Source organism: Enoplosus armatus, chromosome 14 (genome assembly GCF_043641665.1).
Source record: "Enoplosus armatus isolate fEnoArm2 chromosome 14, fEnoArm2.hap1, whole genome shotgun sequence".
Classification (NCBI taxonomy): Eukaryota; Metazoa; Chordata; class Actinopteri; order Centrarchiformes; family Enoplosidae; genus Enoplosus; species Enoplosus armatus.
In genome coordinates this window covers 7,333,108-7,352,642 of record NC_092193.1, presented here as the reverse complement: position 1 = coordinate 7,352,642, position 19,535 = coordinate 7,333,108, and the positions used below count along the sequence as shown (strand labels likewise).

The 19,535-nt window shown below is 42.3% G+C and overlaps 1 protein-coding gene and 1 pseudogene across 1 annotated transcript; both read right to left on the bottom strand.

The window, feature by feature from the left end:
• Positions 1 to 6,003: 6,003 nt before the first annotated feature.
• LOC139297082 (neurturin) lies at positions 6,004 to 7,280 on the bottom strand. The gene is made up of 2 exons (XM_070919671.1): positions 6,980 to 7,280; positions 6,004 to 6,520 (listed from the first exon to the last, which is right to left on the bottom strand). Exons 1-2 carry the CDS (start codon positions 7,263 to 7,265, stop codon positions 6,084 to 6,086), a joined length of 723 nt encoding a protein of 240 aa, XP_070775772.1. The 5' UTR covers positions 7,266 to 7,280; the 3' UTR covers positions 6,004 to 6,083.
• A 9,215-nt stretch (positions 7,281 to 16,495) lies between these two features.
• Positions 16,496 to 17,826, bottom strand: LOC139297113 (la-related protein 6-like; annotated as a pseudogene).
• Between the last annotated feature and the right edge of the window lie 1,709 nt (positions 17,827 to 19,535).

Below are 19,535 nucleotides of genomic sequence, written 5' to 3'. Positions count from 1 at the left end.
CAATAACATTAATTGTTAAACAGTGTACCCATCTGCAAAATGTCCAAACAGCTCTCCACAGACACAGCTATCAGCAGCATCTCTCCGACCACATTCACCTCAAGAGGAGCCAAGTGAGACTGGAGGACATCAAAACCAGCAAACAGAAGATCCTCTGTTTAACCAAACTCACGCCAGCCTGCTCACAGAATGACCATCATTCTTTTCAACTGCAGAGATCGTGCCATCCAAGATCTATTTAGAGACAACGCTGCCAAACTAAGCAGCCTTCGTACTTCTAGTACCAGCCCCTCAAACTCAAACCAGCCAATCAGATAAAAGACCTGGTTACCTCTACTCCAGACTGTATTAACACTGTTTACACGTCATAGACGACAGTCATTTATTGTGAGTTGAATTGTCCATTGAAAAGACACGCTAACATGCATTGTCATCTTTTTCAGTTACAAGTTATATCAATTCATTGAATTATTAGTGTTTATTTGGGTTTAATGGTTTTAAATATTTATGTATGTGAAATGCACACGAATTATGAATGAACACAAGGAGTGAACATGCACATTTTCTTTGATTTGTGCATCTATCTCTATTATAAAATGATGTATCCACAACCTCACATTTTCTCCCCAAACCAGTCCTGTATAAATCTTACAATGTAATTAAAGATGTGTCTTAATGTAATGATTTCATTATAATAAAAAAGAAATGGATTGTGTTAATCCATCTTTGGAGAGTTCAGAGTTGCTCAGGAAGAAGAGAAACACCTGCTCGCTGCAGTTGTTCAGGCTGTTTGGGTCCTCCAGAGTCACCGCTGCATCCTCCGTCCTGCTATCTTCCTCTAAAGATGTCTGAACTCACCAACATGCTGCAGCTGGACATGGGAGGGGGTTGTAAAACTTTGGCATGTTTATTGTAGATCTTGTCAGTGCTGTTACCAACAACAGATGTCTTGTATAGGCTAACACTATTATCCTCCAACACGCCACAAATGTTGACATGAATATTGAGGAGTTTTTCCTTTAAATCTGCAAACACAAATAATCATTGATTTTAGCCAAAATGTGCAAAGATAGTGGTAGATTATACAAGAAAACATGCAGAAAAAAACACATAAAGGAGAGGATTATGGCCGAAGGGGCTTAATTTGGTCTCGCTGAGCATCTCCTCTTTTCAGTTCAAGTCTTTGGTTGACAAAGAGTCTCACTTCTTTCAGTTTGGGGTTCATTAACTCCTGCTGGCCCAAGGTCTCTCTGCCATTATCACCCCATGAAAAGTATGTCAATGAAAAACAAATGGCTGTAATGATTATTTCTTTGAAAATGTCAAACCACAGTACAAACGTGGTCCGAATATTTCGTAGAGTAATCATACTTTGCCATCAAATGGATGCCATGTGATATTATGCAGTTAGGTTTTCTCACAAGTGTTGCTTTCATTAACGGTCTTTAGTCTTTTTCATTCCTGCAGATCCGGCAGTCCTCTGTTGTGGGTGTGTAGACTTTTTGGTTAAAGGCCATTTACTGCAGCAGCAAGTAACGGAAATATCTGTTTATAGCTGCGATGAAGTGGTTCAACTTTCATTGCTGTTGTAAACATTTTAAGCATATTTGGGGTGTGAAAAAATATCAGGAACTTACTTGAAAAGAAAATATGTAAATAGGCCTACAACAAGTTGGAAAAAGCTTTCCAAACTTTTCTCTTTAGTTACTGGAGTTAAAGTTGTCACTGTTTTCTTCATATATTGGATTTCATTGCATCCAAATGTTTGAGGGTGACGTGTCATGTACGTCTTTGTTGTTCCTGTAGTTGCCTTTAAAATGTGAAATTGCTCAAAATACAAACTGTTGAAGTCATTTCTCCCCCACAGCTGTAGTAAATACAGTAAGTCACAGTCAAACTGAAACATGTGTTCCTCTTGGCCAAATAAAACCCAAAGGGAAAAAGATTATTTTTTCACTCACAAAAAAAATACAACAACCTCGAACCATCCATCAGCCACATCGCTCTGTGTGACCTGCCTGTGATCGACTCTTGACTCAGATGACTCAAGTTGACTTCTGCGTCACCTCCGGGGATAACAAGCACTAAGTCTTCATGCATGTGTGACTCAGGAGGAGCTTTTCCTGCTTATTATAACTGATACGGAGATGAAATATGGTGATAACATAATACATTTAAGATATACTTACATCCAAAGTGGGAAACAACACTGTACCACCATTGCTGTTCACTAGATCTTCAGTATATACTGTACGTCACATTGACTCCAAGTCAGAGCCGGCATCTAAGGGGCCGCCATGTACATCAAACAAATATTGTTCTTGAATTACCTCCACATGAAAAGTTTATTTCCAAAACAATACTGTACACACTGTATACTGTATATCGCTGCCATCACATGAAAACAGCCGAACAGGTTTCGGTGTGTTTAATGTTCTGACCTCAATTTGAAGCCAAATTCCTGCTCAGATACATGATCAAACTGTGATTTTCAATGTATTGAAGGAGTTGTCACGAACTGTTGTTGTTAGCTTTTCTGATTAAACCACATTTCTGCCTCCTCCCAGTTAGTGATATCCGAGAGTGTACTTCAGTGGTAACAGTAACAACAGACCCAAATCAATGATGGCTTTGTTCCACTTAGGTATTCTAGTAAGCGAGTCAACATAAACAATACCAGGTCCCTGGATCAGACCCATGTGAAAGAGATGCAGCTACAATTAATGATGTCAGTCACCTGTCAGACATGACTGTTTTCATTAGACCTTCTTTCCACCAAGGAAATTGTCCCTCTGAAAACAGTTCACGGCACGTTTTGTTGATGATCCAGAGTAACCAGTTCACCATTCCTTGAAAGGCAAATTGCTGTTGAAGCCTTCCAGTGTAATTATTCAGTGCTGTGACGAGTACAAACAAATTCCATTCACCTGCATTTTGGGGTGGAGTGAGATATCCAAGAGGCAGATATCTGAAAACAAGGACAAATCTATCTATCAAAACTTTCTGCATGGTGAGATACACTGCGGTAAGTGAGAATTTATTATTAATGTTTGGAATTTGGATGAACTTACCCCTTAAGATGGAGTTTCCTGTAGAACATGTAATGAATTTAATGCTACTTTAGTAGGTTGAGAATGTTTTATAACTCATGAAGCCCATAAAACTCAAACTCAAAACAGTTTATGTTTACCTTTGAAAAGTTTACTTTTTTTGAAACACGATGTTCTGGTCCAAAACAGATGCATTTTTACAAGAAACATTCCCTGAAGGTCATCTTTTAATGTCTCCAAAAACACAGAGTGTGCACTCTGTAAGTCCTTTCACTGAAAGAATCTAATATTTTTCTTATTCTCAACAAATCCCAAACCAGTTACTCTCTTTCAAGTGTCTGTGGCGCCAAGCCCATTGGATCCTACTGAAAACATAAATATTTAAAAAAAAAAAAAGAGTTACCATATATAACTGTAACTTAGTATGTAACTATATAATTTCAATAAGCTGTGTGTTTTTAGCAACAAAAAAAAGGAGTGAATAGGAGTGCATTTGTCTGGGACTATTTTCAGCCGCGGATTAGTACACATTTGGGCTCTAGTGAGTATTTCTGGCAGCAGCACGGTGTATGTGGGATCGACTCAAAATAAACTACAGTTCCCATCTAGTTTGAAATGTAATGAAGGAACATGTCACCCAGTACCACGATGTGGCTCATTTATGTGATTTAAATGGCAATTCTTCTTAATAGCATCAATTAATTGTTGGTTCTGGTGTTTTCACAGGATTTGTTGAAGAAAAAAAGAGTATTATAACTTCATCTTAACATTGAGGAGAAGGATAAGAGCTTTACTTTGTTTCATTTCCTTTCTGTCCATAATTTGAGAAGCTGCACAGTCACATCCCTGCTGATTGTCCCTGCTTGGCAGAGGGATCAAACTGTCTGGTCTCGCCCCGTCGTATAAGCTTATGTCATCACTGCTGTTCAGCACACAAGCTGCTGAGCTGCTGAGCTGCTGTATAATAGATGATTTCAGACAGAGAACCTCACAGAGTGAGCCAGCGTCATCGAGAAACGTTTATATATTAGCATGACAAAGGAGTTGTGTTTTAATCTGCCATATGGTTTATTTAGTGTAATCTGATCTTCAACTTTCCCCCCAGAGATCCCCTTCTTATAGCAATTTATTTCATTATTAACAGCACCTTGCATTATGAGAGTTTTATTATTTTATTTATGTATTTATTTATTTAAAATACAATCTGAATACAGAATATTTGACACCCAAAGATTGATAGCTTGGGAGAAATGATGGACATCCATACCTCTGAAATTATGTTTATTCAGCAGTCAATATATAATGTTAGATAAAACATTTTTTGGCACAGTTGCTTAATGATAATAAGCTGTCCCGTTTCTGTGTGGTAATCTTAATAAATATGCGAAACCATAATTTACTTCCCAAATAAATACAATATAAACTACAATAAAGATGCACCGCATCCATGCCGCACACTGCACCTCCTCAGGAAAACATAAAAAACAAAAACATAATTTATTGTACTTCAGGCAAACAATTGCAATGGGTTCAAACCAAATAAAGATTGTCAAAGGTGAAAAAGATGCTTCATAATTCATTCCAACAGCTTATTTTCCTCTAAAACTCTACCAGGCAATACAACAAGGAGGCATTTGATGGGCCGATAAAAGGCTGTACTGTGGGCTTTGGATCATAGCAAGTTACAGGGTTTTATGGATGGGTGCAAACACTTTTTCAGATCCTGACTCGACTTCATAGTTAGTTTTCTGTCAGCGAGATAAAAAACCCTGCCTGAGAACTAAAAGCATTTTTCTCTTTCACACCTCAGATGAGCTCTGAGAGTAAACGTTCACAAATTACATCCAGAGACGACGTTAAAGAGGCGATATCACCCGAAACACCGAGATGTTTATGAATCTAAGTTTGTGAATTCATCATGCGTGTTGAATTGACTTGGTGTATTTTGGCAAAATAATTCACGAGGATTATGGGTAATTACAATACTGGGTTATTTGGGGAAAGTATAAAAAAAAAAAAAAAGACTTAAAAAGAGATTTTCTTTGAGTGTGATGAGTTATTCTATGGAGACCAGATGGGTTAAATTTCCATGTTGTTCTACTACTAAAGTGAGAGTATTTATGTGTTTTGAAACAGGTCCTCATTGTTAATCTACACAACATCAACGTACAAAACACAATAATTAAAGGTGGGTATCAAACCTGGAGCTATAGAAAAGGATTTTCTTTCGTCGTCAAATTCTCATCAACAACACGTGTTCTTTCACCTGTGTAATAACACTGCAATCAGTAACAGTAATGCATACAAGCAAGGAAACAGGTCACAAAGTCGTGACCTGCGATAACGACAGCTCAACACACCTTTAAGTCAATATACTCTCTGGAGACAGCTGATCACTAGACATCATTTTAGGTCAATGGTCCAAACTGTCCTGGGCAGAACTTAAAGTGAACATTGGTGCATTATATGTATTTTAATTGTTATTTATGGTTTTAAAATGGATTTTTTTTTTACCTGAAAAGTGATTCACTGTCACCATCATTATCATGTAAAATACAAGATTCGGACTAGTTAACGCCCATGGATATGAAGTGTAGTAACAGCAGTAATCCAGTCCACCGTGGCTCATAGCTCATCTATCTCATGTACTACTACTCAAATGTAATATCACAAACATAATGTTGCTACATTGTTGTTACACCACAGTTTACAGTGTTACTACACAGATAGAAAAGATAATAAAAACTTTTGGTATGAACAGTCATTTTCTGTGTCTCTTTACATGGAATCCAACACAAACGCAGCACTTGCTGTCCATGTGATTTGGTTCCAATTTGTACTGACAGACGCCAAGAAAGTCTAGTCTGCCTGTCACAAAAAGGCCGCCATGGAGCAACCATGAACATATTCCCATCCTTTCCCTTTCTCCTTGAGTTTATATTCCACAGTTTGTCTTTTAACAGCATCCACGTTCAACTGTTCCAACAGAGGCTGAGAGCAGCAAGAAGAAGTGATAAAGTCCATTTCTCTGGGTCATACACACCCACAGTTCTTCGCCGTCACATTCTGTATCGTGTGGTAGCGGCTCTTGTTGTCCAGGAAGGAAAAGTCCTTTTCGAATTCGGTTGGCCGGCAGCAGGGCCCGTTGCCAACCTTGTCCTTGCGGCCTTTCTTCCGGAAGCCCGTCCGCAGCATGTGCTCCATGGTGATGTCGTAGTTTTGCCGGTGGTCCGTGCATTTGCCACTGCAGTAGCGTAGCAGCACCGTCTCGTCGCTGTCATAGCCGAGACCCAGTTCACTCACAGTCAACTCCAGCACCCTCAAGGAGCAGGGCTTGGACCTGCGGGCTCTTTTAGTCCTTCGGGCCTGCTTCTCATCCAGGCGCCGGCTCTTCCTTCTCTTCCTGTCGAGCAAGGTCCCGACCACGTGCTGAAGCTCGCCCTCCGTGAAGCTCTGGAACATCATGGAAACTGACAGAGAGGAGATAAATCAACATCAATACAAAGGTGGCAGAGAGGGATTATCTGATTTTTGGGTCATTTTTGTCAACAAAGTTCTCAATAATCAGATATGCAAACAGGACAGATGGTTCGCAGAGATAGCATGCTGCAAACAGAAGAGCACAAGTTTATTTTATCTGACATACTGACAGCTACACACAGCCTTATCACCATCATGTGTCACAGAGAGGGTAAATTCTCTGAAGCCCGTTTAAGTTGATGAATGCCTCTCGGCGAGGACATGTGGAACCAAAGGAAAGAGAGCACATCCTCCTCCCCTGGGGTTATGCTGGTTCTATAGAGAGCCAGTGAACTATGAGGTGCTAATTGACTGCTGGTTATGGTGAGACAACAGGGTCAGAGTCAGGTTTCACACGACACCTTATCTCAGACCAGACAAGGAAGGAAGACAATAACAGTTTATCTTACACTCTGAGAGGAGAGAGTTCATCTCGTCTGCTGAGCGGGTTCTCCGATGAAGACCACCCATCTGCCGGGACGACACCGTCGATTCTGCTGCTGATGATGGTGACGGCTGTGAGGTCTTGGATGTCGATTCTGATGATGAAGACGATCTCGATGAGGATGAAGACGTGTAGGGATGTTTCGTCTTAGGTTTGAACTGTCCGATAGTGGCCATGTTTTTAACGAGGACGATGGACAGGGCTGCACCACAGAGCATGAAGGCAAAAGTAGCACCTTTCCATAACTTCATCTTAGAACGTGGAGGAGCATTGAAACTCTGTTGAGAGGCACAACGGACAAACGTCAGACACGTTCAAACACACCTTCACACCTTCAATCATGTAAACCATCTTCTCAACAGAACAATGCAAAAATTGTTAGCTTCTGTGGCATCACATTTATTTGACCCTGCCATAAATCCACCTCTCTCAACAGGGCTTTTAGTCTACCGCCAGTTTACTTTTGTCTGATTCTGCTGTCAGTTCGTTTTCACTCTAAGTGGGTTCGTGGTCCGCGAGCTTGACATCACTTGCTGACACCTGAGAATGCAGTGTGTGTTTAATCGCTGCTGCCTGAAGAGGAAAAAAACATAACTGCAATTTCTTTTTTGATCTGAAAGCAGGTTGAGGGAGTTTTGCTACCCCTTGCCCCTTGAAACATCTTAAAAGTTAGTGTATAATATCAAAATACCTGATGTGGATGGGAATAAAGTTTCTTCTCTTCACTTCTGATGAAAAAACACTTTTTACACATGTAAATGTTCCCGAAATATCCTTTTGAAGGGGGGAAATCCATTCCTTCCTTTAGAGGAATCTCTTAACCACACCTATTTGCAATGCTATGTATGATGAGGCCTCAGTGAACGTGTGTGTACATCCCTTTATCTTATACTGCCCCTCCCTGCTGCACTGCAGCACCAGCCACAAAACTCAATTTGCAGGTATTATACCTTCAGTTTTCTCTTTCCTTATTGTCATGCCACAGGTATTTGAGAAGTTTTACAAGCTCACTTCTTTGTATTTTTCATATCATGTCACCAGTGAGCATAACATTCCCCTAGAGCCGGAAACGGTATACTGGCAGTGACTAACAGCAAATCCAGACTGGCCTCACAAAGCGTTTTGCCAGACTGGATTCTGTAGTGTACATATACAGGCTACTGGAGTGTTTACAATGGGAAAAGAAAAATGTCACATATCTTTGTTTAGTTTCGTATAGAAACAAAAATCTGAAATTAATAACTTCTGGATGTTTGCACTTTCCGCATGTGGCTTGCTCCTGCAGATCGCATTATACACAAACGTTTATGAAAAATAGTACAAAGTGAGGAACTTTTTTGCTTCCTGGTGGAATTTTGTGGCAGTGAAGTACGTGAAACAAAAAAGACGAGCTATAGGCAAATTCAAACAGTACTCCACTGTGTATGAGTGTTGTGGGCACCGCAGTAGGAAAGAACAAAGAAGCTGCACGCATGAGTTGCAGTGGAATAAACAGCGTATAAACAGGTATAACCAGTACTATCAGTCAAAGCTTGACTCATCACTCATAATTCCATATGGGTCTTGACGTGGTAAGCAGCCTCTGCACAATGAAGGGGTAGAATGGTATTCATTTGAAAGTCAAACATTTCAGCTAACAATCTCATTTGACACAGGCCATGTAAATCAAATGTGGAGCTGCGGCCGCTGCAGAATGTAACTCTGTGCTCGGCTATACGTCTGATTCTCACTGGTTCTCACTGTTAGATTTAATCACCAGACATGATAGATAGATAGCCTCGATGGAAAGTCTCATTTTGTTTCTGTTGGTTCAACACCAACTCCCAACACCAGAAATCTTCCTGCTCTAAATACGATACATTTTTGATTTAAAAAGGTCCAGTTTGTTATGATATATGGCAAAGGATGAGCTCATTGTTTTCACATGCTATTAATAGGTCAGTTTGGGACAATTACTCAGCCTTGGATGTAGCTGTTTCACCCGGCCGTGATACATCAATGCCCGTGGCCTGCTCGCTCCGTGGCTCATCTTGATAAAACAATTAGCTCGTAAAAAACAGATGAGTCCTCCGATGTCTCGACCGCTGACACTGGACAAAGCCCGGTCATCAAACACTGATCTCATGTCTCTGAAGACACTTTGATTGTCATAATTGCTCCACTCAGAAACACATTAGTCCCATCTGCAGTCGATTGGCGCCAATAAAAGTGCCAAGGAGCATTCGGCAGCTTGTTCAGATGGTCATGGATGATTAATTTGCACAGACATTTAATATCTACCACTGGCCCCTACTGTCATGGACATAAATATACAGATATTGATAGGGGGAAGGGGCACTGGTGTTTTCTTAGGAGAGCAACGGAAAGACATGAATGAGTAGTCCATTTCCTGAAAGGACAAATGCTGCTGTTTTCCAGCAAACAGAGAAGAGCAACAACGCAGAGGATATAGTGGAACCCCAGAGGATTCTCCAACCAGAAGGAAAAGCCATCCTCAAATGGAGACATAAAAGTGCAGATGAGTCGCAAAGACAACTAAAACAGCTCCCACACAGGCAAAGCATGTCTGGCCCTCACAAAGCATCGGTGCTGATGTGCCCATGCACGCTCCTGTGTGTGAAGATCAGGCCGGACAAACCCGTGAGGCCCAAAACAAACGCAGAAAATCATCTTACCACAAGGAGAAAAGACAAAGTTTGCACGCATGAGAGTTCTCATTAGGATTTTGTGTTTCTAGTGAGAGTGGGAGTGATCATGAGGTATGTAAAGAAACAGTACACCTGATGTTTGCTGTCAGCCATATGTCACCTACCAACAGAGTGAAAACACTCTCAGAGGATCATTAACATGTTTGAGGCAAACCATGAAAGTGAACTGCATGGCCAACAATTCCTCAGCCTGTCAAAGCCATTCCTGAGACATTATGTGTTCTCCAATGCATGCATTGCACAGTTGGATCCTCGACCCTCAACCGGGCTCTTGTTGTGACTCAAAGATCGCATTATTTCAAGTGACACAATAAAATTGATGTTTTTGAGGAATAATTGGGTCAGTGGCCGCGGCGCTCGCTGCTAAGCTGGCGGTAATGTAATTACAGCAGCATGGCACTCGTGTCCTCCCCTCCCTCCCATGCCAGAAGGAGACGCTCAACAGAATGCCACAGCCTATGGAAGATGAACTAGAGATCTGTCAAAATGGGGATAAGGGGCGTCTGTGGTTTTGAATGAAGCCGGCGGACAGGGCGTGCCTTCTTGTCAGCTTGCTTGGATCTTGACCAGTGTGGCATGATTACAGCGAGAGAAGATCACAGAGAGGAATGAATGAATGAAGAGCTTCTTTGTGCTGGAAAAAGGCAGATACCAACTTTTATGTCTCACCATGCTGTAGCCTCAAGTTTGTTCCTTTACATTCCCTAAATACAGCCTGTTCTGTCTCACTCACTCTCCCTCTCTGTGACTCACACATACCATAAACACACACGCGCAGCACTTGTGTGGTTTCACTTTTCCCAAATCAGATGACACGGGCCCGTGTAGAAATGGAGACAAAGTCTAACCTTCCATTGTTGTCCAGACACCCACTTCACTTCCAGGGCGCGCACACACTCCCAGCGGCACCATCACATAACACTAGATAATCCAGCTTACATCATACTGCTGCTTCTTGATATGTAGAAATGTCCACAGGTCTAACTATTGTGTGTTTGCCACTGAACAACCTGAGGCCTCTGCTTACAGAATTTTATTACCACGCTGTGTGTTCCAGCTGAGCTCCACCCATGTGACCGGCTGTCTCTGCGCTGCTCTGAACACACCCCATAAATACCTGCATTGAAAAGATAACAGAGCATAACAAACAGCAGGAAAGGCACCTACTGTGTTGTTGCAAGGAAACAACATGCTTTAGGGAGTCCTAGAGAGGCATTGTCTTGTCTTTTCCCTCTTAAGTGAGCATCAGGAGGCTTGGGGACAGCTAGAGAGTGCTTGGGGAGGTAATAGGGACATATTCCAAAGATCAGGGCGGGATTAGCACTAATGCCTGCCGGCTTTATCTGCAGTCACGTGGGTTAACACCTGGCTGCAGTGTTGGTGGCGGAGCCTGGGCCTTGCTGTATGTGTGTGTGTATGTGTGTGTGCGTCTGTGTTAATCCATCAGACACCTCTAACTCAGGGGTTAGGCCAGCATGCAGGGCCCACCGAGAGAGCACCAGCAGGCTCCTCTTCTTCTTCTTCTTCTTCTGCTGCTGCTTCTAAAAACCTGTCCTGCTTTCAGTCAGAATAATAAAGAAGTAAAGTGACAAGCTCAGTTCGTTAGATCTGTTGTGTTGGCACCAGGGTGGGCCAAAAGGCTGTAAAATAAAGTGGATGTTCTGAGCCAGGATTGGCTGTTCTAAATCCAGCCTTGGTTCTAATGCAACTGAAAAAGGCTTAGGTTAGACTGCGCTGTGATTTTGCTGGGCAACCGCTTCTGTTGGCTCGCGCCCTGTCACTCAGTAACCATAGGATAATTAAAACAAGCCTGTTCCTTGTTAGTGAGAAAGCTGCTGTTCTTTATTGAGAAGAAAAAAAGGGGAAAACATCTGTGGGAAATGCCAGAAAAATAGTGGTAATTTTTTTCACACGTTCTAGAAATATAATCATGACTCCTGCATCCTTTTAATCGACTGGATGTAGGTGAGTGGTTAAAAAGATTCTATTTTATTTTCGAAGTGCTACTATCACATCCCATGGATTTGTACAGATTAATCCAGTGACCTAACAGCCTAGCACGAAATCTCACAACTAAAACCTGTTGTTGTTAGGGTGGCGTTAATGAGGTGTGAGGGGAAGATTAGCTACACTTACAGATGCACATTTGACACCCGTCCCAGTTTGTCTTCCCTTTGCTATTATGGGAAGAGTTGAGTCAAGGTATTGTTCACACACACACACACACACATACACATTTAAATAGCCTCTCTAACAGACAAAGGTTACATGAGGCTGGGCAGGAAAATGTCACCTTGCCTCATCATTTTTTTGCTTGAGTTGGGAGTAAGATGGATGTTGTCTCGGCTACTTTCTAAAGAAGAGCTTTCTGGCTGATTCTGGCTGCTAATCTGTCTATGCCAGATCCTCTAACACTGCAGCGTCGCCTCTAAACCCATGTTAAACATGTTGATGTTGCTGTTACAAAGGGGTTGACGGCCATCTGGCACACGCTGAATACCACTTTCAAATATGACCCACGCGAGCAAGCACAAGCAAGCACAAACATCTGAAATATGATGGCATTTTATGTCTTTATAACCCTAGGCTCTCTTCAAATGACTAACGTATTAATCATTTGCATGCACGTATGTTTGTATATTTCAGCAAGAATCTGACAAAGAATTGCTGATAAGACAACGAGCAGTGGTGCATGAGTTCAGCTTCCCCTTCAGTTTCCTCCAGTTATGAACAGCTTTGGCAGGTTATGAAAGTTGAACGGCTCAATTGACTTCAGGCTTAACCTCTATCCGGCCTCTTGGGGCTCTGCTAGATACAGCATAATCTCTACATATGATATGGGCTTAGTGAGAAGGGATCATCACTTCGGTAAAATGCCCATGGTGAGTATCATCAAGTATGCTTCTCTCAGAGCACCTCCATTATATTTTTAAATGACAAGTTCAGCAGTTTTAACCAGCTCTTCTTAATTATTTAAACTATTAAAGGCACAGCTCTGCAAAAAATGTCAATCTCTACAATGATGAACAGAGAGAAAAATGATTATCTGAAATCACTATTTTGTAAGAGTAGTAAAAGTAGTGCTCCAACTTTTGGGAAAAGGCAAGCCAGAGAGGTTTTAGAGAGCAATTACGCATGATAATGAGGCAAACCACCATGTTGGAAAAGTGACAGGAAAAGAAAATATTCCCCCCTGACAAAACAAACTTGCCCTAGTGGTGAGAGGTTGTTCAAATTCTGCAACAACAAAAAAAAATAGAATAATAATTTATTTTTCTTATTGCTTTTCCATCGTAGCGGCATGCTCCTTGTAATCAACGGTCACCGCTCTGCAAACATTTCGTGACAGGCCGCTGTGCACTATTGACATGCGGTTCCATCAAGGGCCGCTTGTTGATACAGATAATCCAACGTGTGTTTTCTGCCACTCAAGCACTTGGTGAGGCATCCCTGTCAGCGGCACCTAACGCCTTCCCCATAAGCTGCCGGCTTAAACTAACAAAAGAAGATGTGGTGTCCTTACCGTTCGGCCGGCTAATCCAGACTTAGCTGCGTGGTGTCGTCTTCAGCTGACCTCCACAGGCAAGTGGTGGCTGGGTAAGTCCATCATCATCACAGGCGAGGAGCGAGGGCAGGACTCCGGCTTGTTCCCCTGAAAATCATCACAACTCCCTGTGCCTGCAAGTAGGGGAGGCGTCCTGACTTGATTCAGGTCCAGGCTGTATTATTCTTTTATCATATTTGCACTTCCATAGAACTCTTTTATGATGCAAAGATCAAGATCAACATTCCTCTGAATGTAAGCATGCGCTTCATGGCACTCAGGTTGATCCATTCAAAAGAGAGGAGAGCTGTGTATTTAGAAAAGCCCCTGACTTGGCATCTGGTTCACTTCAGAAAACTTCTGTCATCACGCTTCTCCATACAGAACTTCTGGTCCCCCTTTTTGCACAGACCTGAACCTGAAACAGAGGTACAGTGTCATGAACAGCTCTTACAGATGCCTTAACTCTTATTCCATCTGTTGTGCAACTCCTTCCACTTCAGATGGTTTTATCTCCATACAACAGTGCTGTTGGAAAGATAATGCATCTCCTTACCTCTTTTCCAGCAGCAGGTCTTCTCTTCAGCTCCAAGGAAGGGGGTTGCGGGTTGAGAAGATGGGTTAGGGTGAGGAGGAAGAGTGTGGTTACCGTAAACGGAGCACAGAGCTTCTCTGATGCCTCTGCCTGCCTCACCCCCTCAACTGTTGCTCCTCCTCCTCCATAGTTGTGCTTGTGGGCCGAGTCGGATTACTCCTGACATGATAATCTCCCCGGCTCTAGCTCCAGGAGCACTAAAGGATGCTTTGGCCTGAGCAAGGGCTTACATTTACCTTCTGCCGCAAGAGAGTCTGCCATCTTAAGTGGGCGATTGCCTCAATTGGGCAGATCAGTGCAGTCGGAGGGGTCTGCTGAAGCAAGTATCTTTCAATCTTTTAGGGGGAATTAAGAAAGTTCACAATTGGTTTAAATGGTGCTAAGACAACACTAACCCCAGTTAAATGGAATTATCACAGCGGAGGTATTTCATGATGATTCAATCTACAGTTGGCCGGAGATAAAACCCGGGGTGTTGTTGTTGAGAATCTCACGTTCACGTCTCCTTCAATACAAACCAGTATTTTAGCCCTTGAGCCTCGAGCGGCAAATGAGGAGCAGATGGTTGTGCTTTTGGAAGGTATCAGGCACTCCAGACTGCAATCTAAATAAATACCCCATCCATGGAGGAAATGCGTCAGGTGTGTGGGGTCAGTCACATATAAACAAAGGCCAACTAGTTTGGAGACGAGTGAAGCGAGGCATGAGGGAGGGAGAGACGAGGGAGATACATAACACATACATAAAGTCTTACAGGTGCTGTTTAGGAGCATAAACCATTCGAATAAATCTATATCTAAACGGAATTGATGGTTTCATAATTGTGTCTGCAGCCAAAGATGTTGAAGTAAAGCAGCGCTATCTCTGAGCTAGAGTAATGAAGTCAGTGTAACAACAGGAAACAAATTATTTGCTAACAAATATCTCATTCTAACACTATGAGTCATTCTGATATCCTCGGGCCAAATGATACACAAATCACTCTTTGCAAAGTTCCACCAGTGAGGCGGAGATGTGGCCAGGCGCTAACTTTCTAGGACTTAAAATTCCTCTCAGTTGTTGACTGAGAGAAAAAGGGAAAAACCAAAGGAATCTTTGCCCAAGCTTTGTCTCATACCAAAAATGTGTATTGATGGATATTCTAAGGTTGTTATCTCTGTGACCTAAAGCGTAGATTTCATGGAAAGTTTGAAATGAAGCCAACACAAACTCTCCTTTTCACTTCAGCGCCGACCTGAAGGATAACACGGTGCCACAAATCAAGAGAAGACTTGTGCTTCTTCTTCATCCTGAGAATATTTTGGTGATGGTCAGCAGGTGCAAAGTCATCCAGATCCCCCTCCCCCCAAAAAACTAAGAAAACATGAGAATTATAGCAACTTACTTGTTTGACATAAACCTCAATTACCGGCCAGAGGAGCCTATGTAAATACATAATGACTCCCAGTTAGCAGGGGATATCGTGCTATTCTACCCTTGAAAAGGAACTATCAGCACACAAACACTTCCTGACATTGAGCAGGAACATTTCTACTCTATACATATTGTTCACAGATGTGTAAAGTTTTCATAGACCAGCCTTCACTGCAATAAAAGCCCAACAGCTGTTAATTGCTAAATCAAGTCAGAGACAATATGAGTGAAACACTTGATCCGTATACAATGCAACGTCTCACTCAACAGCTAAGATTACATTAGTCATGAAGACAGCCTGACATGCAGCATATACAAGAGAAAAAAATAACAAAGTATGTTTCCAATTTGAATATGATAGAATCCCGTACACATCAGATTGAATCTTTTCCACTGGGCGTGGATGAGTGAAGAAACACATTTTGTTTAGGTTTGGGCAAGATTTTAAGGAAGCCCTCAATCAGTAACACTATAAACACACCATTCCAGTCGAGGTGTCATTAGAAAGGCTGGAAATAAGGCACAAATGTTGCTACTACGCTCGCCTTGCACAAGATGTGGTTTGATGATTGGACAAGAAGCCTTCAGCCAAATGTCATCTCAGCGAGTGGAAAACTACTTTTTAGAGAACCAAAATCTAAACAGGGCATTTGTGGAAAAAGATGCAGTGGGACAATGATGGCTTTTTCTGAGCATTTCATGTTGAAAGACAACACCTCTTTCTTGGAGAAAGTGGTAACAAGGTAAATCCATCCCAGCCCAAGAACAAATATACATTGCAATTTGCAATTGTGACCAGAGGAGCTGAGGCGCCGGGGGTGCAGAGGCCGCTGGTGCTTCACAAAGGACATGTCTGGATTCTGAGACACTTTTACTTCAGCACTTAAACACCTCAGTTTGTGTAACAATTTGCACTCCCAGCTAATATGTGTTGTAGTCTATTTACATGCATTGCAGTGTATTTACTTCCTACGCAACTACAGCTTGACAAGTAGGACGAAGCCAGTGTTTTGTTGTGAACACAGCTAAATGCTGCCCCCACCTGTCAGTGGTTTACAACTACATATAACCCAGAAGAGAATATCACCAATATAGATGGTAAAACTTAAATAGTTGTTGTTTAATGCAGAAAATATTTCATTAGCTTCTTCAGCTTTTAGATTTTTGTAGTGTGTTGTGACTCCACAATTCTGCCATTGTTACTCAGCACAGGTGGTGTTACTACATCCGAGGGAGGGTTTGATCTGCTGCAGCGGCTTCCCTCTGTCCTGAAATCCCCTGGCGTAGTCAGGGCCGAAGGGCTGACGGAGCACTCTTTGCAGCAAGCGGGGGGCGTTCAGGTGCCCAGACACCTTGGGGTTTAATGCAGTGGCTGCAAATTTGCGCCTCAGCACCCAGGGGATCTGAAAATTATCTTTATCACAGTCTCCAGAGCACCACCAGTTCATCCTATCGTACCTCTGATTCAAACCAGTGAAGCACTGGCCGTAACACTTAGTGGAGATATGCTCAAAGGTTTTTTGCGTGGAGTTATCCAAGGACTCTTGGGGCGTATCTGGAGTCTCGTCATAAACCAGTGTAGAGGGCTCCTCCTGGACTGAATCCTCTGAGGCTTCGAGTGGATTTTCCTGGGAGGGTGTGTCCTTAGGTTCCTCTGATGGTTCGTCCTTGGTGACATGGTGCATTGAGTGGAATCCCAAAGGTACCACACACATGCCCTCACCGTTAGACTTCTCCTCCCCTGCTTTCAGTACACTGTAGGCTTTACGAACCGCCTCCAAGCGGTCAAACTTCACCACTGCACACAAATGTTGGCCAAGCTCTTTGTGACGCTTGGCATAGCACTGCAGCTCCTTGGGAAGCTCTATGCCAGGATGCAGGATCCAGACTGAAGCAATGCTGCCGTGAGCACTGAACTTTTGGAGGATCCTCTCTGAGAGTGAGGGGGGCTCCAGGCCTCGGGCTGCTCCGTCTTCTGCGATTTTCTCCTCAGAAATGTTCCAGACGAGGAGGAACTTGCTGGTGGGGGAACACAGTAGCCATTTGGGAAGCGGCTCTATCCGCCTCACTTTAGTGCATTCATCATTCACCTCCAGAAGTTCTGAATATGCTGCTCCTGCCAGAGTCATGTACCAGTTCGTGGTCAGGACCTTTATCTGTGACAAATAGTGGCAACCTCAGCTTTGTTTGCATTTTACTGGATTGTTTTTATTCAAACTGGTGGAATGTAAACACCACAGAAAGCACACGAAATCTTGCCTTTTTTTTCTTTACCTTTTTCAAACAAGTGAGGAGCTTGAGACTGACGTAGCCCTGCTTGTTCTTCTGCACATGTTTCAGCAGGAAGCCGTCCTCTGCCAGGTGGCTGTTGGAGAACAAATCCTCCAACTGGGCTTTAATCCTCAAGCAGAGCAACTCTCCTTCGCGGTCTGCTTCATCTTGGGCAGATTGTGCATCACCTCTGCAAGAACACATGACTCAGCATCATGATATGCAATGTAGATTCGTCAGCCATATGTTTTCTAATTTCCTTACCCGATGGGATTACTCATGGTATCTCCTGACGATAGTGACAAGTAAAGACACGTATTAAGGAAAAGCAGCAGGCTAGATCAACTTAATACTACTGAATGAAGATGAAAATGCACCTGGATACACTTCATACTAACACAATGATGTTAGTTGGTTCTGTGGGATCCAAAACAACATTTTGTAAAATGCAACAAGCAGAATTCCACCTCTGCCAATAATAATGACTTACTCTAAAAGCAAAGTTACTCCTCAATACATGTTAAAAAGGTTAAAACTGGCATGTAAACAAACCATTAGCTGTCATAAACAGCATACTATCACTGCTCAAATTAAGGCCCTCCCTGCACAACAGAAATAACAGCAATGTATCAGTATTATTATCATAAAACAAAAGAGCAACAATGTCATTAAAGGTGTGAATTTCTGCAGTGTGGTTCAGGTCTAAGTGCACGATGAAATCAAAAGAAAATTATGATATTGCTAGTCTCCCAAATACACAATATTTAGCAGCACTAAAGTATAAAACAGCAACAGTAATTATCCTTTACACCCAACTTAGTATCCTGTTTATGAGCTTCTGTCTGGAGATAATTTAGCATGCTACTGCATGTATCATCCATCAGTTACATGAGAACATGTACCCTCCCCATGTTTTAACTATCATCCCCTCCATATGTTACAATCACTACACATAGGATAAATATACAAACCCAAACCTTGGCAGGCCCCCCTCCCACCACCGTCACTGTTATGTGACATCAACAGGAAGTAATTTAACAGGCTGTGTGGGCTGCTGGTGACTGGGCAAGCTACTGAGGGGACTGGAGATGACGAAGGCTCGCTATGAGCACACACACACACACACACACACACATGGATATATACATACACACATATAGAAAGAGCACAGTCGCTGGTGGGGTGAAAACAACCCAAAAAAGTTAAGGACCTGAAAACCTGGTTTTCAGTCATTTTTGCATGCACAAAATGAGATGCATTGCAGTGTGGGATTGTTAGCTTTTTTTATTCCATTGTGGGAATCTTTGAGGGTACTGCATCATGGATACATTTCAATTCGGACATTCGAATAAAATGGCGAACATTAAATATAGCGCACTATTTTGTAAACAACTAAGCCGTCTCCATGACAACTGAGCAAACTCCATCTGAAGACTGTGGGATGCAGTAGAAAGCCCTGGAAAAAGCTTGCAAGTGTACCTTGAGTCAGAAATAATTATATATTTGGCAAATAATAGTGTGCTAGGACCCCATTGCTTACAATAAGAAGCTGATTAAGAAAATTGGTTTTGATGGTCTTTCAAAAAAAATAGGAGGGGGTGGATATATTTCAGAACAAACACACGTGTGTGTGTGTGTGCAAACACACACACACACACACACACACACACACACACACACACACACACACACACACACACACACACTTTCAAATATCTGAACATTAAGTTACATTGTTGGAGCAAGAAGCTCTTAGAAACGCCTTGAAACAAAGGACACATAATAATGGGCTAAAACTATAGTGGTGATACAAACATAAGGAAATATTTTTGGGGAGAATAATGGGCAACATTCCTGGCAACAGCAGATAAAGCTGACACAGTTTCCTCAAAAGGGCACATTTGTACTATAAAGGATTTATCGGTTAAGATTGTAAAAATGTATATTTCGTAGACAACAGGATCAAGAAACGAAGCGTCACAAGCCAGGA